General features: G+C 47.3%; 2 protein-coding genes across 6 annotated transcripts in view; one reads left to right on the top strand and one right to left on the bottom strand.

Annotated features, from left to right (window-relative positions):
- The window catches only part of LOC146187421 (uncharacterized), a 175650-nt gene extending 156961 nt beyond the window's left edge, over positions 1 to 18689 (top strand). For 2 of the 3 annotated variants that reach the window (XM_084607673.1, XM_084607674.1), the window contains 4 exons: positions 1893 to 4589; positions 6558 to 6663; positions 9179 to 9327; positions 16964 to 18689. In XM_084607673.1, the coding sequence (XP_084463799.1) occupies positions 2198 to 4589; positions 6558 to 6663; positions 9179 to 9327; positions 16964 to 17370 (3054 nt within the window). In that variant the 5' untranslated portion in view covers positions 1893 to 2197 and the 3' untranslated portion in view covers positions 17371 to 18689. Of the gene's footprint in view, positions 1 to 1892; positions 4590 to 6557; positions 6664 to 9178; positions 9328 to 11001; positions 11034 to 16963 lie in introns of all 3 variants that reach the window. The other variant, XM_084607675.1, reaches the window with a different exon arrangement.
- On the bottom strand, positions 18679 to 24875 carry LOC146187420 (protein NATD1). 3 transcript variants are annotated; one of them, XM_084607676.1, is made up of 4 exons: positions 24681 to 24875; positions 24393 to 24502; positions 20650 to 20744; positions 18679 to 18930 (listed from the first exon to the last, which is right to left on the bottom strand). In XM_084607676.1, exons 1-4 carry the CDS (start codon positions 24847 to 24849, stop codon positions 18867 to 18869), a joined length of 438 nt encoding a protein of 145 aa, XP_084463802.1. In that variant the 5' UTR covers positions 24850 to 24875; the 3' UTR covers positions 18679 to 18866. The 3 variants fall into 3 exon arrangements, with proteins under 3 accessions (XP_084463802.1, XP_084463804.1, XP_084463803.1); XM_084607678.1 differs by lacking the exon at positions 20650 to 20744; XM_084607677.1 differs by lacking the exon at positions 18679 to 18930 and having other exon boundaries at positions 19889 to 20744.
- Between the last annotated feature and the right edge of the window lie 221 nt (positions 24876 to 25096).

Raw genomic sequence — 25096 nt, 5'->3', positions numbered from 1 at the left:
GTCGAAAAGGTATCACGTCATACGTGGAGTGGCGGAAGTGAAAATAAATAATTTGAGTCGAAAAGAAAATTTACAGAGGGTGATGTGGGAATCGAACCCGGGACACTTGAACGAGTCGATGCGCTGACGTCGCTGAAGTGCGTGTGTGTGACGTAGCGAATAAGCGGCTGGTAAATTAGGTACATATATGGTGGGGTTATCCCCGTTCTTTTTCTTTTTTCATTTCACGGCTCTCCAAAGATCCAGTGCACAGTGCCTTCCAGAAGAGGGCGAATACAGGCTGGTTGTTACGTACATATTGATAAAAAAAAAAAAAAAAAGATGAAATAGCGCTAAGGCGGGATACGACAGCGCCGAGTGTCCCTTTCTTGTCCCGTCTTCCTTATTGCTGTTTCATTCTTTTGGCAGTGCATTCCTTGGCGGAAATCAGTGTCGTTTGTCCCAACTTCTTTTCGTACATTTCAATGGGAAACTCATCGGCACCCTGTCAGCGACAATCGCGCTGCTTTTCCCCGAGTGCTGTGAAGTAGCTTTGCATCAGGCCGCGAATTCGCCGCGGGAAGAGATGGGTCCCCCTACTCGCCGAACGCGTATAGTGATGCCGTTCGATACGCGTTCTGGTACTGGCGTCATGCCCCGAACACCTGTGGCAGTGCTGTCAAGGTTGCGAGTTCATTGGTACAAGGGATGACACAGCCCAGCTGGCTGCTCTGCGCTGTGTTGAAAAAAAAAAATAATAATAATCGAGAGTGAGAAGGGGCGTTTGATGGCCAAAGCGCGCAGCGATGGCGTCACTGGAAGCCTCATGTATTCATCCAGCGCATGCTGGCTCTGGTCTTCGAAGAGAAGAAACGGGAAAAGCGGTGTGGCGCGCAGCTAAACATTTCGGTGTCGAAAGCTGCGCGTGTTCCTCCTCCTGTTAAAGCGTGGGCGTTAACGTAATGGCGTTAAAGGCCCCGTTCTCTTGAAAGTCCGGAGCCGGCATTGTTGACGTCGTAAGCGAAATATGGTTCTGGCAGTTGATATGACTGCGCTAATTGGTCATCGTGTTTTATGCCGTCGCGATGCCACGTGACATGGCCGAGTTGGCTGACTAGAACTTCACCTTTGAGATGGGAGGGTATAAGATGGACCGGTGGATATCGAGCGCTCCTAGGGCACGTTCGTACGGCTCTGTGTCGGGTGACATTTCACATAATGCGGTACATTATTACTGCTGTATCAGTATGCAAATGAGCGTGATGTGATATCGGCACGAATAAAACTTAACGAGTAGCAAAGTGAATGGAACGCGAGCGAGGATAAACAAGGAGCGTTTCAGCAAACAGGAGCCATTAACGCTTTAAAGGCGGAGCTTCACTGCCCTCTCCAAACAAATAAGAACGAAAAAAAAAAACAAAAAAAAAACGAGGTCGATTCATCGCGATTATCCGTGCTGCAAATGTGCATTCTAAACGCACGAATAACCCTATGAGGGAATAAAAAGGAGCAACATGTCTAGCGCACTCCCCAATTAGGAGTAGTATGTGCTGCCCAAGCCCTGGGGTAGACGTTCGTCACTTAAGTACGGAGTGCCATACCGGTAAGCATGTGGAAGAAGGTTCTCGCTTCAGAACATGCGTCGCGACGTTCTTGCAGTTCCTAAATTTTTAACCCCCTATTTCTTCTAATTACTGACTTCAAGATTTCAAGTGGCTCGTTCCATTGGAAATTACATCTAATGAACATGCTGTGGGATAATATGCCGCTATTGCCAGCCAGCAGCATAGCATTTGTTTTATGTAGTGACGAAAATGCAAAGTACCAGCCTTCCATGGTTAAATTATCGTCTCTTGCCCGGACCTGTAGCGTAGGCGTTGTCTGACAGCTCTCTTGTTTCCGGCCTTTTGCAGGGAAGCTACATGGCACGGGCGACGCGAAGCATTCTCCTAAATCTGCCTCAGAAGCCATCGTCGTTATACGGGTAACACGAAAACAAGTCGGGAATCTCAGTGCCACTTCTACTCACCAACTCGTCGACCTACTACCTCATAGTGTACAGACAGCAGCGCACACTGTCAACGTTTGAAGAAAAAAAAAAGTGATGCTCGAAGGAACCCGTTGAGAAGCGGACCTTTCCGGGAGCCGTTCGTCGTCATAGCCTGCAGAGCGGGCCGATCAGTCCCTTCCCTGCGGCTGCTGCAGCGGTGCTCGTGAGATGATTCTGCCGTGCGACGTCGCCAGCAGCCATGTCAGCAGCAGCAGTAGCTCTTCGTCGTCCATCCACCCGCGCGCGTTGCCGTCGTCGCTAAGCGCTCCGCCGGCAGCCCTCTTCGCCAGCATGGACCACCACCAGCAACAGTCGCCCGAGCAACTGATGGCGCAGTACGCGGCCCACGTGCTGCGCCAGCACCAGCAGCAGGCCAAGCCGTACAGCCGTCGCACGCCCGCGGCCAAGCCCTACTCGTGTGAGCAGTGCGGCCGCGGCTTCAAGTACCTGCACACGCTCCGCTTCCACATCAAGACCACGCACGACAGCGCGGCGCCCGCGGTGGAGCCGCGCCTCTCGAGGCTTCGGAGGGATGCGCAGCCGGCCACAGACCTGTCCTCGAGCGTCGCCTTCTGCGGCGAGCCGCCGCCGGACGGGGGCGAGGGCCGCGAGGAAGACCTCTCGCTGCCGCCGCACGCCAGGGCCGACGGGTCGTCGTCCCGGTCCGAGCCGGACGTGCCTCCGGAGTTTCCCCAGGACGCGGCGAGCCTAGCAGCTGAGAGGGAGCCGCCGTCCTCGGTCAAGGAGGAGCCCGAGAGCAGTTACGGTGTGGTTAAGTCCGAGCCGCAAGATGTGCCGACCACGACGTCGTGCGTAGGCGGGCTGTCGCGCATGGGCCTGGGCTCGAGCCTGGCCACCGCGGGCCTGCCGCCTCCGTCGTCGTTGCTTGGCATGGAGACCTGGCGTAGCATGAAGCTTCAGGCCGAGGTTCCGCTGGCGAGCAAAGTGGACGTGGTGAACCCGCTGACCGAGCAGCAGTACACCCTATACAAGTGCGGCATCTGCGGCGAGACCCAGCCGAGCCTGCGTGGCCTCTGCGATCACCTGCAGGCGCACACACGCGCCGTCAAGGAGCACCACTGCGACAAGTGCGGCGCCGTGTTCAAGTGGCGCAGCCAGCTCCTGGTTCATGAGCAGGTGCACCAGGTGATGGAGGGCAAGGCGGGCCTGCCGCCGCCTCCCGCGGGTCTGCCCGTGCTCAACCCGCTGCCGGACGCGCTCATCGGCGAGCCGCGGGTCTCGTTCGACCAGGCCCTGCAGCTGGGCGCACTGGCGGCGGGACATTTCCTTCAGCCGGGGGCGCTGCCCAACATCGCCATGAGCTTGCCACTGGCCATGCCAGGCACTACCTCAGTGGCGCCGTCCTCGACATCCTCCATGACCGAGTTCACGTCTCACGCCCCTCAGCCGCCGCCTCCTCCGTCCCGCGCCAGCGCCGGCTCCAAGGGCGGTGGAGGGGGCTCTTCCTCATGTCCGTCGTCAAGCCAGGAGGCAGGCATGCGGCTGCCCTTTCAGTGCAGCTACTGCAGCAAGTCGTTCGACCGCATCTTCTCGCTGCAGCGCCACGAGCGTATTCACACGGGCGTCAAACCGTGCTACTGCAAGGCGTGCGGGCGCGGCTTCAGCGAGCGCCGCAACCTACGACATCACATCATCCGCTTCCACTCGGACGTAAGTCAGCGGGACCAGCTGAGACGGCGCCGGCGCGCGGCGGCCGCTAGGAGCCGCGCCGCGGCGGCGCCTGCCGGCGGCGCCAACGGAGGCGTCGCTGCCAGCGGGTGCGACGGCGAAGGTGACATCGCTGGCAACCCCCCAGGCTCGCTCAAGCTGGTGTCCTTCCTCAAGAAGACAGCGGCGCACATCCTCAACTCTGTCGACGAGAGCAAGGAAGAGGACGACAATGATGAGGATGACTTGGAAGACATGGACGACCTTGAGGACAAGGCTGAGGGCGACCTGGATGACGATGATGACATGAGAGCAGGGGACGATGGAGGCTTCACAGAGAATGGAAGCCCTGATGGCTTCAAAGATGACCACCGCATGGATGGCAGCAATCCAGAGCTGTCCGATGAGGAGGGGGCCAGCCCATTGGCGCCAGATATGCCTGTTGCACTTTGCATGAAGGACAGTGGAAGCCCTACATGCTCAGCTGAGACAGAGAGAAAGGCTGATGAAGAAGAAGGGGAAGAAGACAACAAGACCATCATATATCCTCTGGAGCCAGTCCCCATGGCAGTGGCACCTGCTGAACCTGCACAGCTGGATGAAAAGAGCAGTACTGATGCTGCCATGTCCTCACAAGATTTGGATGCTAGCAATGAAGAGCTGAGGCGGCCGACAACGGGCAACAGGCGGAAGAAGGGAAGGCCAATGCGCTATGGGCCAGCAGTTGTTGAAACTACTGAAGATTGCGGCAACGATGAAACTGCGGAAGAAGGTGCCAGTGAAAGCAAAGAGATCAGAGCTGACACCGGTGATGAAAGAGCTGCTGAAGATGATGTAAACCCTTATTCTAAGGAGGAAATGGCTGCCTGGATGCAGCTTGGCAAAGCAGCTGGTAAGGTTCACAATTTCATATTCTTTCCAGTTCGGAGTAGCAATGTCTAAGTTGCAGTAAACACCTGTTCATGATCAGCTTTCAAGGGCCTCTTTAGATGCACTTCTTCCTGGAGTTACGAGAGATGATGTAACTCATTTGCAACAATGTCTTACTTGAGTCAGTTGTGAATATTAAATCTTTATGTGGTATGTTTGAGGTACTTGGTATTAATGTTTCCAGCATTTGCCTCTATGGCCCTGCTTTGTAACCATGCCATAAAAATTTACAAAATTTATAGTTTGAAAAAATTGTAAACTTGAAGGTTTAAATTAGTCCAAAGCAACACATGGACTATGACAGACAACGTAGTGGAGGGCTGTGAATTTAGGCCACCTGGTGTTCTTTGACGCAGTGGCAACTTTTACATGTGATATCAGTGACAAGAACATGTGCGTGTTGTATTTGAAGGCCTCCCTTCACCTTGGCAAGATTCGCCAAGTTTTTCATGATGCCTCCTTGCTTTTTATTTTATCTCATGTAAGTTGCCTGCAGCACTGTGGAGGTAAGCTCCCTGAACAGAAGGCTGAACACATCTCGCGGGTACATTTGCATGTCTGACCTCCTGAATGTCATCATCTGATGGAAAGAGCTAAAACTGAGAAAAATACCCGTGCACGCTTAGGGAAAGAAGCGCATTCAACACAACAAATTTTTCCTGTCTGAGGCTTGAAATAGCTGTCGATCTCTGATGTAGAAGCGAATTGATGGATGCCTGTTTGTGAAAGCTGCTGTGCTAGCATCCCGCTTTCCTTTGGCGTGTGTGCCCCTGCTGCTTACTGTCAATTCTAATTAATATTTTTATAACAGTTGGTCATAGTGATGTATAGAACACTAGGTTGGAATATGTCAGGTGGTTTAGTATTATAGTGTCTGAGAAGCCCATCATAAATTTTCAAAAATAGGCTTTTTGAACTACAAATGTGGCTTATGTGGTTTAGTAGTTACAGTGTTGGCGGATATCAGAGAACAGGTGAACTATGTTTAGTAGTATGCTGCTGAACTGATTTGTTATAGTTAAGTGACAACTCTGGAGGTTTTTTGAGCATTTTGGGTTTATAATTGCATTACATTCTTTAGAGTCTCCTCTTTTGGTACAAAAAGAAGAACATTTTTCAGAATATCAAGCAGAAGTATTGACAAGAGCAAAAACCAGGAAACCACAACCGAAAGTAGGTTCCAGCCCACCTATGACAGCATTGCCCACCAATCAATGATGTCTCAAATATGGCCACAAATCCTTTCATGCACATGTTGATTTTCTAAACTGGTGACAAAGTTGCAGCTGGAGTCATTATGTTTTTGTCTGAAATGACCAAAAGTAAGCTCAAAGTTCTTTCCCGCAGCAAATGGAGAGCAAATATATACTGCCGTGCTTGAATTTTTTCACACGTTTAATTTTCAACTGGTGTGAAGCCACACCTTTTGCGTCCAGTTCAGTCTACAGTGCAATGTGGGCAACAGTAGTGCTGTGCACAAATGCAGGCAGTGTGAGAAATATTGAGAAGGTCGTAAGTAAAATGTGCAGGTCGAGCACACTTTTGAAAAAGGTCCAAAGTGTGTCCAATACTGCTATTTTCAAGTTTAATATAGGCTTAGTCATATACATATTTTTGCAGTTTGCTCTAAACATACATACTTATTACTATTCATGTTCAACATACATTTTGTGTGTTGCGGCAAGCAAAATGTGAGACAGCAGTTTGCCAGCTCTTTTTTTGGCAAGTTTGTCATAACTGTCGCTAGAGTCAAATGTACAGCTTAAGAATGAAGCAGCAAACCCTCCAGCCAGCATTGGCCATTAGTCATGATGTCGCTGGCAGCTGCCTCTAGGGATGCCTGTGTGCAATGGAACTAATTGCAAGTTCATGACTTTGTTGACTGGAGAGATGAGTGGCTTGACATGTTCTTGTTCTACCTTGCTTCCAGCAAACAGTTCTGTCAAGTGTGAAAATGGGGAAATCGGCAGCCCTGACAACAGCGAAAAAGTTGGCACAGCCGGTCACGGGCCTTTCATGTCAGCATACAACCCAAGGTACGGGCACTAAACAGCAGAGTTTTCCAGGCTTGGACAGAATTAAAGTGCTTTCGGCATGCATCTTCCTTTTGATCGCAGTTGTCTGTGCCAAATTACGGTTTAACTTCTTTGCTCTGTTTCCGCAGTAACCATGATATTTGATGAGCATCCGTTCATGGGCATCTGTCATGAAAATTCATTGCCACATGCTTCCAAACTGTAAATGGTACTGTGCAGAGGGTCATTTGTGCCACTAGCTCCTGTAGAGCAGTCAGCTAGTGCTCAGTTTCTGATGGGCAGTTCGAATCTCACTTTTGCCTGTACTTCTCAAGACTTTTTTTTTTTAATATTGTGAGCCACCGCTCGAACGTCTTTATTCTAGCCACAATCTGGAACGCTGCGCGTGATCTTGCGAACACTGGTGAATGATGACGATGCTGCGTATGTACAGGTGAAAAAGGTGAACATTCTGGCACCGCGCCCGCACAAATCCCCCCGGCAAGGAAGCGGCCACCTTGGTTGTTGTTTAGATGGAAGCGGTTCGGCGGGTGTACGGCTTCATGCGCGAAACATGAACAACTTCAGAGCGCCGACGCCAATCGGCGACGGTATTTCGATGGGACAACACAGTAGTTCATGGGAGATGTTTGCTGGAGCACGGTGTAAGGACCGATATAGCGATGGAGGAACTTCTCGCACAGTCCAGGCATGCGGATCGGCATCCAGAGTAGCATTTCATCACCAGTTGTGAAGGAGGCAGTGCGGTGGTGCAGGTCATAGCGGTGCTTTCATTCTTGCTGGGCGACTTCAGTGTTGCGGCGAGCAATTTGCCGGTAATGGGCCATACGTGTAGAAAACTGGTCGCCCAACGATGCAGATGGGGAGGCAGGAGCAGAGAAGGTGGTGTCGAATAGGGTTGTTGGTTGACGGCCATAAACTAAGAAGAAAGGGCTGTAGCCAGTTGTGCGTGCGTTGAATGGTGGAATTATAGGCATAGGTAACGAAAGGCAAAATGGTGTCCCAGTTCTTATAGTCAGGACTGATGTTTATGGATATCATGTCAGACAAGGTGCGGTGAAAGTGTTTGATGAGGCCATTGGTCTGAGGATGATAACTAGATGTCTTGTGGATGGTGTTGGCAGCGTGGAGTACTTCCGCCAGGACTTGGGAAAGAAATGTCTTCCCACGGTCGTTAATCAAGATACGGGGAGCACCATGACGCAAGACGATCACTCGCAAGAAAAACTCTGCAACTTCAGAAGCGGCACCGGAGCAAAGAGGGGCTGTTTCAGCATAGCGCGTCAGATGGTCAATGGCGGTTACAGCCCATTAATGACCGTCGGCCGTAAGAGGTAGGGGGCCGAATAAGTCAATGGCAACAGAATCGAAAGGCATGGGTGGGCAAGGAAGAGGTGGCATGGGTGGGCAAGGAAGAGGTTGCAGGGGACCGGCAGTAAGAGATGTTGACCGCTTACGATGTTGGCAAGGCGCACACGATGATATGTATTTAGCGACGCTGGTAGAAAGCCCAGGCCGAAAGTAGTGGCTTTTTATACGGTCGTACGTCTTGTGGTGTCCTAAATGACCGGCAGTGGCATCGTCATGGTAAGCCTCCAACACTCGATGATGGAGAGAGCGAGGAACAATGGGAACCCACCGGTGACCAATTGTGTGATATACAGAGCGGTAAAGCATTCCGTGTTGAACTCGGGAAAAGGCGAAGCTGACGACGCAGGCGACTGTTGGGTGCCTCCTGGACACAAGTCCTGGGTCATCTACCCTATAGGGTACGCATGTTCCCTTTGAGGTTGCATCTTGAGACACTTTTAAATGGAAATTACTCTTTGAAAACGGCAAGAAGTTTTTACATGTATTTTATTTCAACCAATTACCACATAGCAAATAATTTACAACTTTGGTGTGTTTCTTGCATGTTAGATTGCATTCAGAGGTGCTTTAGAGTCAACATTGCTGTCCAAAAGGGTTTTATAAGACCTGGTACATGGGTGCACTGTACCGTTTACAGTTCGGAGATTACACAAATGCTTTGTTGTCACCCTCCTTCTGGACAGAAGGATGAGTTGTTTTTTTGGGAGGGCCAATTTAATCATTTCATCGCCACAGCCATCACTTGCACTTAGCCTTCCAGCATGTGAACAAGAGTTTTTCCAATGTCAGGCTTTTCTACTGCATCGATTACAGCAAACGCTAACTAGGAAAGCTAATTTGAGTGTTTGCTTCGTGGCCTTCACTTCATTACAGTCACTACATCAGCATCGTAAGGATGAGTTTTTGCAAAAAATTTTCAATTTGTCAATTTGGCCTGAGTAGACAGTATTTGGTAGCTGACCTGGCAGTGGGTGGAGCACTGTTGATATGTCGGCTTACAAGGTACATGGTCGTCTGCTGATTTTTGTTTGTTTTCAGCACAGCAGCCAACAGTTTCTTGTCTCTGTGAAGGGCATGGCTGCAGGTTTTCAGTGCAAACTGTTCAGTGGCTGGCCTAACCTCTTCTTGCTTCCGCCTTGGCCAGGTTGGACACGGCTGAGCGACCCATTGGTCGGGATGAAGCCTGCACTCCCCAGATGGGGCCAGATGGAAAATTTGTCTACCCGTGTTCCTACTGTTACAAGACCTTCTCTTCTACCTCTGATCTCAACAGGCACATGGACTTCCATGAGGGTACGTCCACTTTATCTGTCGAAACAAGGGTCTCAAAGAATCTTGAAAACGAGGGCTGTCCCCACCCCGATTGCAGTTCCGAGAGGGCACCAGAGCCCTGTGACAGTGCTGGAGCTGATGGGCAATTTTAGTGACACTGCACAACATTGTAAATCCTGCTGTACACTGCTGCTGTGGCTGAATTTTCAGCATACAATGCAATGTCTACTTGAAAAGCAACTCGAGCTAAAAGACCTGGGTTCGAACCGGGCTGTGGCAGCTGTACTTCAATGGAGGTGGAAGTGCAAGGAGCCCGTGTGCTGTGCAATGCTAGTGCATGCTAGAGAACCTCAAATGGCTGAAAATATCCGGAGCCCTCCACTGCAGTGTCCCTTGTAGCTTAAGTTGCTTTGGGAGGTTAAACCAAACTTCGTAAACCAACCAAAATTGAAAGTCACCCACAGGGGTGATAAGGAAATATAAAAACAAAATGCATTATGATAGCACTGTCATTGTTATTTAAAAAAAAAATAGTATTATCATTTGAAATGCTCTGCAGTGCAGTTCAAGCATGAGTCCCTTAAAATTTGCAAAAGCAGAGAAGCAACAAGCACAAGAAGTGGCTGCACATTTTAAACTTTCATTAGGAAGCCATCAGGAAGCTGGAGTGCATAACCAGTAACCAAAAAGCATACAGTTTCAGTCTGATCTTCATGATGTACATAGGAAAGGATCCAGCTACCACTGACAGAAAGGAAAGCATGGGGCTTGCTAATTGCACTTGGATTACATTGACGGACTGTTTAAGACTAGGTGATAAGAGATTCTCTCTCTCCTCTCATTCCCTTAATGCGGCCTCATTTTACAAAGCAGAATATAGTAGCTGTTCCCTTTCCTCAGTTTCTCTGTAGTAACTGCTGAGCTTGTTGAGAATGTAATACGACTAATTGTTACTTGACCAAGTTTATGCTGTATTTCAGCTGCAAGGCTTCTTTTCAATGGGTAGCTGACTTTGCAAAGCAATCACAAAAGTTGAGAAAGCTGTGCTAGCTTTTCAGTGCTGCCTGCTATGCCTGAAGCAGCAAGTAGGATTGAATCTCATTATTGTAACATCGGAGGGACTTGTAACCATTGCTTCGGTGCAACAGTACGCCACTTTATTTGCAATTGTCATTGGGCTTGCTTGTCCACACAGAGGGCAACATAGCCAGTGTTCCGCTTATGTGTGTGGCGAAAGCCTTTGAGACACACTCTGCGGGCACCTGCCACGTGGTGGAATACATGCGCACCATACAAATATGTGAGCGATGTCTTCCACAACCCACATGGGTTTCAGAGACAGTAGATATGAAATATACGGGTTTTGATGCGAGCTTCGAAAGATAATGGCTGTTTTTCTGGTCTGTTTATTGTTACGTTATAGACCATTTTGTTTTAGCAAGGTTTTACTGTATCGTGCAGAACAAGCCATATGCTGGTGAGGGATGTGCACAAGTGCTCAGTCACAGCTTGGACAGGCTGGCACATTTTTTTTCCCCTAGTAAAACAAAGCGGGACAGTGTGGCAGTGCTGGCTGCTCTTGTTTTTCCCAGTTCCTGAAAAACAAGGATGTTGCTTTGCATTTCTCTTCTTCTTCTTCGTGTTGTTTCATTGTCATTTCTATTTCTGTCCTTTCCTTCTTCTGCCTTCGCACAGCGGGGAATTGTTCTTTCAAGTTGATCTGAGCTGTAAGTACTGTGCCATTTCTACTAGGCAGTGAAAATTCATCTCAGCTCCTTTCCAGCGCTTACATAAAATAATGCCTTCCCTCTCAACTTTTGAGGCCAGCATTTTATTCCATGTACAGTGCAGTCCACTTATAACGATATTGAGAAAACCTGAAAATCCAATCGTTATAACCGATTATCGTTATATCTGAACCGGTGAAAAAAAAAAGAAACACATCCACATATTTTCCCATGCTTGTAGGCTTGCCTACTACTAGCGATGAGTAAATCGGGTTGAACAACGCTAATCATCGTACTGAGCACTAAACACTTTATTACAGTATACATCAATAGCCATGAAATAACTTCAGCATACTTAAAGTTGGAAATTCACGCTCGCTTGAGCAGCAGCTGAAGCTTGACAATTGCTGGGAGCATCGCTTCCAGTAGCGTGTACGCTGGTGGCAGTCCTTTTTGCGTGCACGAAACCGATTAGTGGCTGGATGAACTGAAGGACATCCCCAGCCTTGATGATCGTTAAAATCGTAGAGTACGAATGTCCATATTTTTTCACAAGGCTTCCAACTTTGAAATCCTGCGAAAAATTCCGATGAATCTGCCGTTTCATCTCGTGAGCTATCGCGCCGTTCGTCAATGTGGTCGCAGCCATCTTTCACGTTTGGATTGGATTGGATTAGTATTGAGGCTTCCCTTTTTTACCAGGTGGACCAGACAGGTCCTAGCCAAGTCAATTCCCTACTGTGACGGAGTCTGTCCCGCCCTGGCGCAACGCCACCAACACTATTCATCTAGTATGCCTTATCCAGTTCTCAAGGCGTCGTTTGGTTGTCTCCACAGCCACAGCCCTCTCATCCCGCTGTGTCGCATCACTGTCCACCGCAGCATCTCCTTGCGGCTGTCCAGACGTGAACCCCAGCACATGCGGCAAAGTTGACCCGCTAGGCTGACACGGCATCAGCACTTGGCAAGTCAACACAATATGTTCGATCGTCTCTGTCTCCCGCCCGCACACAAGACATCCGCGTTGTCCTTGCCCTCGATCTGCGCGTGCCATTTCTTCGTGCGCAGCACCCCCGCGCGGGCCTCAAAAGCAGGGTGCTCCCCAGGGAGTCATCGTAGAACAGCTCCTGAGTGATGTCCCTCTTGTTCGTGGAGTACATACCAAGAGCCGGCTTGGCCACTGCACCAGTTCGCCACCGCCTGCTCTCCACCGCTGCCACGTATTCACGCACCTTCGAAGTAGTCCAGCAGGTGTCTTTAGTGTTTGTCACAATTGGCAGTGCTACCTCATACTTTGCACTCAGTTCACGTACCCTCCTCTTCCAGTGTGTGCATACTCTGCTGTACAAAAGGCAGCGTTGGACTCGATGAACCCAGCGGTCCGCCCCCAGAGTCCACGAACGCATTTCAAAACTAATCTCGGCTACTGCCTCCCGGGCCTCGAAGGAGGACCAGCCAACATCACCCTGCACCGCCTCGTTGGGGGATGAACGGTGGGCTCCCAGTGCCCGTCTTCCCACCTCTCTCTATCTTCGTTCCATAAATTCCCGCGTCGAGAACGTGGTACACAACACTGCATTTGCATATGTCAGACTTGGCAACATCGCCGCCTTCCATATGATGCGTAGGACCTCCATTCTGTTGAACGACCACAACGCCTTGGCTCTGAGGACATTCTGGCTGCGCACCGCCTTCGCATGGAGGCTGCTCTCGTAGTCTACCAGGTAGGCACGCTGTGTCATGAGGTCTATCCCGAGGTACCTGTAGACTGAAGCCCACGGGATTTCGCGCCCTTGTAGCAGTAGTCTCGGTTCCACAGCCATCCTGATAAGAGACGAGCACAGTACTGCACTCTTCCTCATGCTGAACTGTAGACCCAACTGCTCCGCGTGCGCTGTGCAGATATCTAGCAGCTTTCGCAGTCCTGCCTCTGAGCCCGCCATAAGGACAATGTTGTCTGCGTACGACCTTTCGCACTACCCGGCCACTGTCCATGTATGACAAGTCGAAACCCTCGCCACACCTTTCCAATTCACCCTCAAGATCGCTCAGCAGCAGCATGAACAACAGCGGGAAGAGAGGGCATCCCTGTCGTAGACCCCGCTGCAGCTCGACTGAACGAGACTGGAGGCCTTGCCACTCCACAACTACCTTGGTGTCTGTATAGAGGGCGCATAGCCGGGCGATGACCTCTTCAGGAAGACCCATGAGGCGCAGCATTCTCCACAGGCAATCATGTTTCACGCAGTCATATGCCTTCTCCACATCCAGGAAGGCAGCAGAGCCCACGGACGCAGAATCGGTGATGGCAATGACAATATGGCCGCAGCAGCACCCTTCGGGCGGCTGCGATTGCGATGATGATAGTGCTCATTTTCTTCAATTTTCGCCGCATATGTCGAGTTTTCACGTCATTATCGTCTTAATTTTTTACCTTTTATTGAATATTCAGTCAAATGTTCATGATAAACACCTATCGAGCAGCAATAAAGCTATCATATCCGATGTACCGCCGATAATCGATCGTTATAGTATCTGGTTTATTTTTACATAGGGGCAAGGGGAAAAATGATGAATCTCAAGAATTTGATCGTTATAAGTGATATATCGCTATATCTGGTATCGTTATAAGTGGACTGCACTGTACTTCCTAATTCTCAGGGGAACTAGGGCTACGATGGAAGGAGAATGCTTACCCTAATGCTGAGCACTAGCTTCTCTGACACTGCCAGATATTTTCTGGCCCTGCATGCTTCTCAGAGTGGTTTAGATGGCTGCATAGTCAACATTTTCATGTCATGTTTGCCCTCAAAATCTGTGGCAGCTGCTTGCCACAGGTGCAGAGGGGTTATTAAATTTTACTTTGGCTACAATGCTTCTTAACATGCTCAGTGTGTCCTAAAACTAGTGTTAACTGTATCGTTCTCCTTAGAAGACTAGTTCTGCCGTGTAGCAGACAATGTGTGCACCTGGCGGCATGTTGCAGAGTTAGGCAACTTACCAAATGTGATTTAGGAATGGGCACTCGAGAGCTGTCCTCAGAATGGGCCCATTTTATGGACAATTGTACGGACAATGGACACTATGCAGTTAAAGACTTGAAGGCTGAAATGTGGCTTGGCAGTCTTAGGTTTCATTTAGAATGTCATTAACTTACATTTGTTGCCTGACCCACTTTCTGTGCTTCCCGTCTCTTAACATTCAACCCACCATTTTCCTTTCGTTAGCCTCGACATTTCTGCCCTATAGGCGAGTTGCTGGTAAGGTAAAGCTGTTATATATTGCCCCTTTGAAGGAAGTACTAGCAGGAAGCTATCAAAATGGCATAATTACAGCACCCAAGGTTCTGATTGCACCTGTTTCTATGACATTTCCTTCTGTTGCCCCCTTTTTTTCCAATCTAAAAAATGACTGTTTTTGAGAGCGACACTGGGTACACTCACTTCTATATGAATGGTATGGTTAGTTTTTAGTTATGTACTACTCAAAAACACTCCTTTTACAGAGCAGAAAATTTAGCTGCAGTTGGCTTGCAGATTTTAAAAAGGCCAATGGAAACAAAATTCAATTTGCCTGCAATGTGGTCGGTGAGTCCTAAAACTAATCCAGATGAAGTTTTATACTCCGTAGGAAAGTATTTCTGTAGACATAAGCATTTCAAAGCTGTGTAGCAGATGACATGTGCACCTGGCGGCGTGTTGCCGAGTTGGGCAATTCACTGGCTATGGCATAGAAATGGGTGCTTGAGAAGTGTCCTGAACAGTCTGCGGACAGCATGCAGTCAAGAGCTTGAGGCTGAAACTTGGCTTGGTGGTCCTAGATTTATTACAGTGCTGAAGCTTTTATTTCCATCTAAATTACCATGTCGAAACAGTGGGCAGCCATGAGGGGCATGAATAAGTGGGGCGTGCAAGAAATGAGCGTCACATGCACTCCAGAAGCATGGAAAACTTGGGACAAAACAAACTGATCCATTTTGGTAGTTGGCTTTTGTTCACAGTGCTGTAAATTCATGCGATCGACGTTCACATCTCTCAAAACATTAGAAGAAAATCCATGCCCACTCGCTGATGTTTCTGCAAGCAGCAACAAGCTGCCAGTATGCAATATCTAGAATGCCCGGGTATCTGATTCGCGCCCCTTTCTGCGTCATTTCCGGTTCTTAGTAATGGCTGCCCTTTTTCTATTTTCGCTTTGAGAAGTGGTGGCTTTTGTGAGTGATTCCTGAAACACTTGCTTCTATTACGAATATTAGTTTGTGGTATGTGGGGTTTAACGCCCCGAAGCGACTCAGGCTATGAGAGACGCATATTTCGTTTTTAGTGCTCTCTCGGCACACTACTAGAAAGCACTCCGGAGCGAAAAATTTCGTTGGCAGTTAAGTTGTCCAGTTTTAATTCATGACCCTCGTTTTTACTACATACTCCTTACTGAGGCTTAAGCCATGCTGGGAAACATGGAAAAAGTAGCAACTCTCAAGGATAGGAGAATGGAATGAACACCTTTCTGCACCTTTCTTTTATGGTGCCTCTAAAGGGACACTGAGGACAACTGTGTTCAACAATTTCTCAGTGAAGATTGCTACTCTTTCTGACAATGCTGACATTTGTCCAGCAGCAAAATGTGCATTTATTGACTAGGAATCGGGACATTAAAATCTTTCTGCTGCTCAATTCAAACCCGTGAAGTCTTCTTTGAAAAGAACTCAGTGACCATCGTCTGTTGAAGTGAATGGCACTGTAGCATAGCCTCTGGGATCAGCACCTAAAGATCTGTGCTGATGCATGGACATTACTTTTGAAATTGTCTAGGGAAAATCCGCTAGGTGCAGTCAGTTTATAATTACTTTTTTAACACAACCAGAGAGCATCGCTAGGCAATTATGGTCTGAATCACCCTTGTGCTAAGCGCACGAGGGCTTTACCACCTTGAAAAGAAAGTGACATTCTGCTGGAGCTGCTCTACACAAGGGGGCAACACATTTGTGCTTCTGTATGTGGTGTACTCTTAGTATGAATTGCGATAAATACGCCAAGTGTGTTCAGGGCTTCTTTCATGATGTGCGGGAGGTGATGAAAAAGTATGTATTTGCCTTTCTCATTCAAGCATAGTAAAGCACAAACTACACCACCATCAGAAGCACTATTGCAAGCCGTACTGTTTGTCTGTGCCATACTTTTTTTCATGATTGGTGTCTCATACTTCCATTTTGGTCCACGGCTGTCGAAATGTTCCCGTTTTACAAGGCCTGTGAGTTTATAAAACTTTTTGTTGTGCTTAAAGCCCACAAAAGCCTTACTACAATGCTCTCCGAAAAGAGATTTGACTCTGGAGTTAAACTGAACGGCCCTCAGTTAAATAGGGTTTGGTCTAGTTAGCTCACTTCAAAACTTGATATGCATCCTATGAAAGTAGACCAGAAATTTAAACATCGCAAATTAAAGAAATGGGAAACAGTGAAGAAAATGTAAAAGAAAGCAAGTGAAGGAACTGTACGCAGAATATCTGCCTGATGCAAGGATGTTATAGCAGGCTAGTTGGTGCATTTTTTAAAGTTGGTTTTAAGCGCGGAACAACGAGACACAAGTAACAGATTCGGAAGCACCACAGAGTGGAAAAGAGGAGTGAGTATCTGAAAAACTAATGAGCCCAGAGACGCGAGACGAAATCCTAGCAGCAGTGGCTGCATTTCACTAGAGGCAGTCACAAAAGACGCCCGTGTGCTGCGCTAAGTGGGTGCATGGTAAGGAACCCTCAGATTGTTGCAGCAAATTTGGAGCCCCCTCTACAATTACATCTGGGACATAAAAGCCCAATAACAGTATAGTATGCCTGGAGAAATCATGGTGAGCATGCTACACTACGCATCCATGCCAAGAACACAATCTGCACGTTTTTTGTGACAAGGCTTGCCCTGTTGTTTCTGGCAGGAATCCGGCAGTTTGTGTGCCGTGCCTGCAGCTACCACGCGGTGACGCAGTCTGACCTCGGTCGGCACGAGAAGACGCGGCAGCACCTGGTGCGGCAGCAGAATGCTTGTCCCACGTGCGGCCGGGGCTTCGACTCTCCGACCCTGCTCGGCGAGCACGGCCTCAGCTGCGGTGCCGTGCGTGACCTCACGGCTAAGGTCAAAGGCAGCAACACGGAGGCCAATAACAACGACCGCAGTTTCGAGAGCAGGAATGGCGGCGAGTCGCCAAGCCGGCTCTCACCGTCTCGAAGGCCACTCGTGGAAGACCCGCCAAGTCTCTCCTCAACAGCGGGGGGCGGAAGCCGGCTGGAGAAAAGTTGTGTCCTCTTAAAAAAGAAGTTGCTCTGTTTTGAGGCGGCGCTGTGAGCAGGAAAGGCACAGCAAAGATCTCACTCCCTCTCTTCACAAGCCCGCGGCCGTTGCCCGGCTTTTCCGAGAAGTGATAATTCATAACGGGTCTACACACAGACGAGAATGCCACGACACACACAAACACAGACACTGATGTGGATGAACTGGAATACTGGTGACTCCCCCCCTCCCCCCCCCCCCTTTTTTTTTCTGACTGCTTTCTTAGCATGGATGTGTGAGAGCATTGTGGTGACATTCCAAGCTGATGACTACGGGAATATGTCCTTTAGACATTTTTTTTTCTGTTACTTTGCTGAGTATGCGTGCTGAGTTGCTCCCTGTTTTAGTGGAAACCAGCTGAGAGTATCTAGGTGTTTTTTTTTCTTTGCATTAATATTTCTGTTGTTGCTGTTGTTGTTGTTCCCGCCTCAAGGCAGGCAGTTGGAATCTGCTGGCTATCCCGAGTGGAATGTGTCATTACTTGAAGTTCCTTGGTTGTTGGTTATTGCAGAGCGGTGTTCACAGGAAGCTTATAGCAGTGAGTTTTTTTTCTTCTTTTGCTGTTTTTGCTTGAGAGGCAACAGAGAACCCTGTTCTCAAACCCACCCAATTTTTCTTGGGATGCTCTTTGCCTGCACGAGAAAAGTGCAAAATGCAGCACTTTTGCATCTTCTGTTGATAGTTTGGCCATTTAAATGATTATTTGTTACTTAATGGTCTCGTTGCCAAGCTCAGTGCAATCTGTTCAAATTGCGTTTCTGTTCATTCTCGCTGCCTTTTTCTGTTGTGTGGGAAAACTAGCATGCAAGGGGACGTCCCTTGTGTTTTCAGTGGTGCTTTTGTTGTTCAGCGAGCGGTGTTAACACATGTGCCAGACACACATGAATACGGGTGTTTTCTTTTTCCGCCTCAGATTCCAGATGACTCAGGGCCTGTAGTGTATCGGATCTGATGGGTAGATGCCGCCCTGGCTCCGGGAGCGAGCCAAGTCACGTTTACCAGGAGCGCCAGAGGCGGCGTTGCATGAATCAAATGTCCAGAAGCATAACGAGCACTTTTTCAAAATGTACGGGTGAATTTGTGCAATTCCCCTCCTGCTTGTTTTTATTTGCAACGAACTGCGGGAATGTATAACTAGTGTCACGCATAACAGCCTGTTATCTTAGAAGAAGCTGTTTGCAATATATACGTGGTTGCGCGAATTGAAGACTGTTGCGCAATTGTTATACATGTGCTTTGGCCAAGTACACTAAAAGGAAGCAAAAGAAATGTCAATGTGAGTGTATTTTAGTGTCTCTGCAAGGCAATAAACATGTCAAAGTATATAAGCCTTACCCTAACGTTTATTCATACATGCGTGCATGTGTCTCCGACCCCAACGATGACAGCTTTACCGACACAAGAAGCATTGCCAGTATGCACTAAGGTAGGTCAATGTACCAAGTGGGTTGTAGCACGTCACTCCACAATGTGCCCTGTGTATTCTGGGTTTTGGGCTTCATTCCAGTACTTCACCAGGTATGTACACGACAGCCTTGCCTGGAGACCTTCATTGACAAGGTGATCAAAAGCTGCCTGTAAGGCAACAAAGCACATGCACTGCAGTTTCACCGACAGTCTCTGGGATACACTCAGCACCTCTCAAAGAGAAAGGTGGCACCAAATTTATAACACTCTGGCACCTCGGTGGTGGCCACAGTGATATCAATAAGCGACAAAGCTGGCTAGTTGGTGTCCAGTACAATTGTGAGATATTATTTCAGCGCACCAAAAAACACATGAATGAAGGCAGAAGAGACAACATGAATGCTGGCTTCAACTGAGGTTTATTCCACAAAGAGGCAATTATGTACAAGAGGGATGCAAGGACATGCAAGTATTCCACGACTATATAACAATATCGGAAATATACTCAGCAAGCACAAGCACCATGCCACTCACTTTTTCTTTTTTTTTTTTACATCACCGCATTTTCTATCGCCTACTTGGTTGACCCAACATGTTTGCCTTCAGGTTATCCTAGGATCGTCCGTGGTCTCTCTTCTACCTTTGCCCGTGTGTTTTTTGGTGCGCTGGAATAATGTCTCGCAACTGCACTGTGACATCACTCCTACTTCAGACTGTGCAGCAACAGCCTTCTCTGTTATGTAGAGTGGCATTGGTACACCAGTCCACCTCTATCACCGGAACATCTCCCGACAAATATTTGTATGCAAAAGGTTGTAAAGTCTGCAGATGCTGAATCACCAAATATGAGGCAGGGCGGCAAGGTGGGGAAGAAATTGGAGTTTGCCAGTATTTATGGGGTACTGCGCTCTAAATCACTCAAATATACAGCTTTTATAAGTTAGAAAAGACAAAAACAAAATACAGTGGCATGTTAACTACTTCAGAAAGATGTGTTTGTCAACATATATCATTTATGCATGGTTCACAAAAGTTGTGCTGAACTACCATTCACATCAAGCCAGTGGCAACCTATTGCCTTTTTTTTTTAAATTTTTTTTTTAGTAACATCACATCACAAGCTTGAATTGGCTGGCAGGAAGATTTTTGGTTCGAATTTTCTCAGTGATAAATGCATATTTTGGCACTGGACAGCTGCCGACACACCCAGAGAGAGCGAAAGACACCATGCTGATTCATCACAACTGCAGGATTGCATATACACATGCGGCTTTGTGTCATTGGGATGCTTATAAGTACCAACACAGAGCTATATAGGAAGGGGGTGACCTCGAAGAGAAGGGAACCATCAGTTTGGTGAATGGCTTTTTGGGGCTTCTTTGATTTATTGCTCTATGTGACACCATTCTGTTAGGTTTTATTTTCATACTCTGCACTAGTAATTTTTTTTTTCCACAGGTGGTACTTGAATCCCCCTCCCCGCATTCATTCACTTGTTGCCTTCAAAGGGACACCAGGTCATTTTTGCTTTTGGTAGGAAAGAATTGGATGTTTATGATGAATGTGGGCAAAGGCAAGGCCCATCCCTCACAAGCCAATCTGCCAGTTTCACACCACATGCTGCAACACAGGTTGCCTACTACACATGAACTTGCAGCTAGACTGTTTTCTAGACATTGCGTAACATAAAACATGCTTCAGTTGGAGCTCAGTTCAGAAAAAGTGTTACAAATTCCCACTCTAATGCTCCCTTGCAAGCAACGTTTACTGCATAGAGTCTGAAGGTATCTGCTGAGAGGTCAGAACATCATTAAAGCAGTACTTTACGAAAAGCAGCTAATACTGAAATAAAGCACAAGACATCATTTGAGGATGAAGTTTTGGTACTGCTCCTTTGCTGCATCCATTTGTGCAAATTTGCCAACGTAGGGACATGTGATTCGGGCTTGCAAATCTTTCCCAGCGACGTATTCAAGAGCAGCCTGAAAGCAAGAGATTGCTTCCCTCAGTGTTTGGCAAAGGGAACGTCATGGGTGTAAAATGCACATTGGAAGTGCACACATGTTGATGCACATGGCGACAGCTGATGCCACACTCAGATTCCTATCGTGACTCGGGACACTGCATGATACAACAAGCTACACCACTCCAACGCTCAGCATGTGCTAAAAAATAGGCGACGATTATGGCACTTTCTAATGCAAAATTTGAGCGCAGCTCATAAGCTGGTTTTCGATAGATTGAGCAAAAAAATTCGAGCAAGACATATATGTACAATGACACCAATTACGAGGGACAACGGTGACGATGACGCGAAACCCAGAAACGGGTGCCAAAGAGCTTAATGCTTAAACGATGCCATCCGAAACATTTTTGAAAAGCGAAAGGTTTTTTTTACCATGGTGAACTAGCTGTATATACGCAAACCACATCAAAATATGATGCTTTTCTCTGCGAGTGTGTGAATTCTCGGTTACTGCACATGCTCGCATTATTCATGAATTATCTTTGCAGTGTGTACCATGTGTGGTCATGTCTTCTACTTGAGCTCTGAAGCGTAGCTTTCATAATTGGTTGACAGGAATGGAAAGGCGCAGTATCTTTCACACTTGTTTCTGTGGACACCTGAATCCTAGCTTAAGGGAAGGAAGGTGGCAGTGAAAGCCCACTTAAGCTCTGAAAGGTGCCTTTCATAACTGGTTCACAGGTATGGAAAGGTGCAGTATCTGTCACACTTGTTTCCACACCTGAATCCCGCTGTAAGGGAAGAAAGGAAGGTGGGAGTGAAAGTCCACTTGAGCTCTGAAGCGTGCCTTTCATAATTGGTTCATTGGACTGGAAAGGTGCAGCATCTGTCACACTTGTTTCTGTGGTCACTTGAATCGCCCATAAGGGAAGGAAGGAAGGTAGAAGTGAAAGCGCAGCTGGTTAGGAAGGACAACTCCCATGGCGACGACGCGAAGCGCAGGAACGGGCGCCAAAGAGCTGCACTCTAAATGGAGCGCAGCTGTAGGTTGCCATAGGATTGTAACCACTGATAAGCGTCCTTGCATTTAGCAGCACTCCTGAAGAACCTGCCTTATGTAAATGTATACTGCACCTGAGGCAAAAACAATTTTCCTGCGCAGTGTATTCTTGGCTTCAATCAATGACTTTCTGAATAAACCACAGTTTTCTGAGGTTCCCTGCATATCTGACGACGGGCAGCTATCTTGCGAGACAGTTGCCACATAGCTGCAGATTTCAAAGCTTCTTTGGCAAGAGACAGTTGCCACATAGCTGCAGATTTCAAAGCTTCTTTGTGAATGCCACATTCTCTAATGAAGATATTCTATTCGGTATAAAACTTCAGGAAGGCTAAAAACTGGTGCCCTTTTCAGATTCTGCATACATGACAACTGTACAGTTCTTTTCTCTATTATACATTAATGCACTATCCTGCACCTTATATCTGCAAAACTGGAAATCTAGAAAGTATTTTATGTGTATATTTTGTGTATGTATTAAAGATACGTAAGAGGCCGATGGTATGTCACCACTTTTTGAAGGCACAGACCAAAAGCATAAAACACACGGATGAATTGTTTGAAATGCAGCTAGGAAATGCTCTACCCGGGAAACTAAACATAATGTTTCAGATTCCACTCATGAAGTGTGTGTTCACATTTGGCTTTGAAAGGGGATGTAACTGTTGCCAAGAGCATGCATTTCCTAGGCACGTGCTCACTCGGGTACACCTATGGCTATGGCCAGCCTCGAAGTACCACTGTGCAGCGTCTTTTGTGCCAACATAACTGCATAGTGGACACCACTCGGATTATTAGCCACAATTATTTCTCTGCAGGTCTTGCCCTAAACATATCAGCATGGCTTATGGACACACCAGAATTCATTGCACTTTTTACTTTGCACACATGAAGCATCTCCAGCCACTAGTGTTAAAGGAACTTAATAAGTGACCCATCCTACAGAAACCACCGCTTTATTTTACTGATTTGCTGAAGCAATCAGAAAAAATACCAACAAGGGGATTACCCTTGGCAATATTCACAAGCTTTCATGAAACACCTCTCAACATTTGAATGAGCCTTCTTCACTTTGAAACAGACCTTGTGTAATTTGCCAGATTAAAGCGGTGACGTGCTGCTTTTAAGCCGTTCTGTCAAAAAGCGTTTTGATGAACTGCGCCGCAAAAGAAGCCAACAGTTGTTGAAACTAAAGCTAGCTTTTTTTTTAATTTTTTTATGACATTACCAAGAAGTGGAATTGTGGAAATATTTTACAGGGTGGTAATTTTACAGGGCGTGGAAGTGGAGACAACACTATGTCACTGATGGGATCGAAATTAATAACTTCTGTGCATCTTATGCGATGCTCCATACTGCATTTCTCAAACTGTCTGCAGCAAGCACTGCGAAAGGTAAGGGTGACCTGGGCCAGTCAGGATTATGCGTGCACTGCATGAATGTGTTCTTAACCCACTTCTAGCATTGTGGTTGACAGGCGCATAGGATCACAGTAATGCAGTGCACACCGTAATGATTGACTGATCTCGCCCTTGCCTTTTGTAGTGCTGCAAACAGTTTAAACGGAGTACAGAGTCGACCTGCACCACTACTGGCCATAGTGATATGTGGCTCACCCTGTTATACCAATGTGCCATCATCATCAGCAGCAGCTGGGTTATGCCCACTGCAAGGGGGAAGGCCTCTACCATATTACTCCAACTAACCCGGGTCCGTATTCCGAGTTTGCGTCGTTATCGAAAGTGTCACTATCTCCCCAACCTCCAGTCATCTGATTGGTGGAAACGCCGGAACATGATGTTGCCACCTCATCCGGTTCTGTAGTGGACTCCAAGTGTAGTGGCAACACCTGGTTCCGGCGTTTCCACCAATCAGATGACTCGAGGTCACGTGAGATAGCGACACTTCGATAACGACGCAAACTCGGAATACGGGCCCTGGTCTTTTGCTAGCTGCATCCACTTGACCCCTCCGAACTTCTTAACCTCATCTGCCCACCTAACTTTCAGCCGCCCCTTGCAGTGTACCATGCTACCCTGAATGAGAGCACAGAACATGGGTAGAGGGGCAGCCCCAGTTCACAAGCCGAGCCGTTTCTACAAGTGGACTTGTCTTTGTCTGGGCATGTACCAGAGTAGGCCCACTCGTTGAAACGTTGGCTCAGCTTGCTAACTGAGGCTCCCCCTCTACCCTTGTTCAACTCTCTTTCATATTTTGTAGCCATTTTCTTTCTCTTGTTCTACCCTGGATGCTTTACTGAAAGTGGCGCATAAAACTTTGCCGCCGGTAATGGGAAAAGAAGTGTGACAACTCTTTTGGGTTATTAATGCTGACCTCGCTATGCCAGGAAGAATCCAGAACGGAGATATAATAATAATAATAATAATAATAATAATAATAATAATAATAATAATAATAATAATAATAATAATAATAATAAAATTCTGTATTGTTCGATGGTCCAGACATGCGTGAATATTACCAAAGACACCAACAATCATTGAAGGAAATGCATTTCGCTGTTTTGGTTTCTGCCTTCTCTTTACAGTGTCTGCAAGTGCCAATGCATGCATCTTGAATGACGTGCGAAGACGGACATAGTACCTTGGCAAGATGCTTAGCAATGCCTTTTCCTCGCAGGGACTCGGGCACTTCTGTGTGAACCAAATCGAGGGTTTTTTGGTCAATCACTTCATACTGCAAGACGGCTTTGTCTGAAACACGAAATAAAACCATTCAACCATTTAAGGTAGCGGAAGAGAAGACGAAAAATGAATGCTGCAACCAACAGCAGCAATCATGTAGAAAGTGAAAAGACCGTAAATGATAGGCAGATGTTAAACCATGTTTCGCAGCTTCGAAAGTACGCACACAGAACATAGTGTTATGCACCTTTGCCGAATTTAATGAAGAACTCCCGGTTCGCCTTGTCATGTTCCACCTGAAAAAACTCTTGGGAAAGATTCCGTGTGCATGTCATTGAAGGTGATGCTGTCAATGGACTATAGAAGGGATATCTTGAAAACAATCGCACAACATTGCCCAAAGCAGCACTGCTCATTGTAGCACACTGATAGATAACGCTTCGCACCTGGCTTGGCTAACAACGCAAAAGTAAACATACCAGCCATACTATCATAGAGTTAATAGTCTTTGTATTAACTCTATGCATACTATAGTGCGCCATACCAACCATTTTGGCCGAAAGCAAGAAAATATTGAAATGCTTTTGTTTCTAACTTGCGCACTTAATCAAGGTGAATCAATGAGTAGTGAATTGTTTTTAAAGTTAAAGCATGAAGTTCAGT

This window comes from Amblyomma maculatum, chromosome 6 (assembly GCF_055883805.1).
Source record: "Amblyomma maculatum isolate TAMU_Amacu chromosome 6, ASM5588380v1, whole genome shotgun sequence".
Lineage (NCBI taxonomy): Eukaryota > Metazoa > Arthropoda > Arachnida > Ixodida > Ixodidae > Amblyomma > Amblyomma maculatum.
The sequence above is the reverse complement of the archived record's forward strand: the minus strand, read 5'-3'. Positions and strand labels throughout refer to the sequence as shown.

Bases quoted from the DNA above. Each gene is read 5' to 3' on its own strand.
- LOC146187420 (XM_084607676.1), bottom strand. From the start codon at position 24,849: ATGAGCAGTGCTGCTTTGGGCAATGTTGTGCGATTGTTTTCAAGATAT. The intron at 20,745-24,392 runs GTACTATGTCCG...TCTTGCTTTCAG, and splicing joins TTGCTAAGCATCTTGCCAAG to GCTGCTCTTGAATACGTCGC. The intron at 18,931-20,649 runs GTACCAAAACTT...GTTGCCTTACAG, and splicing joins ATGGATGCAGCAAAGGAGCA to GCAGCTTTTGATCACCTTGT.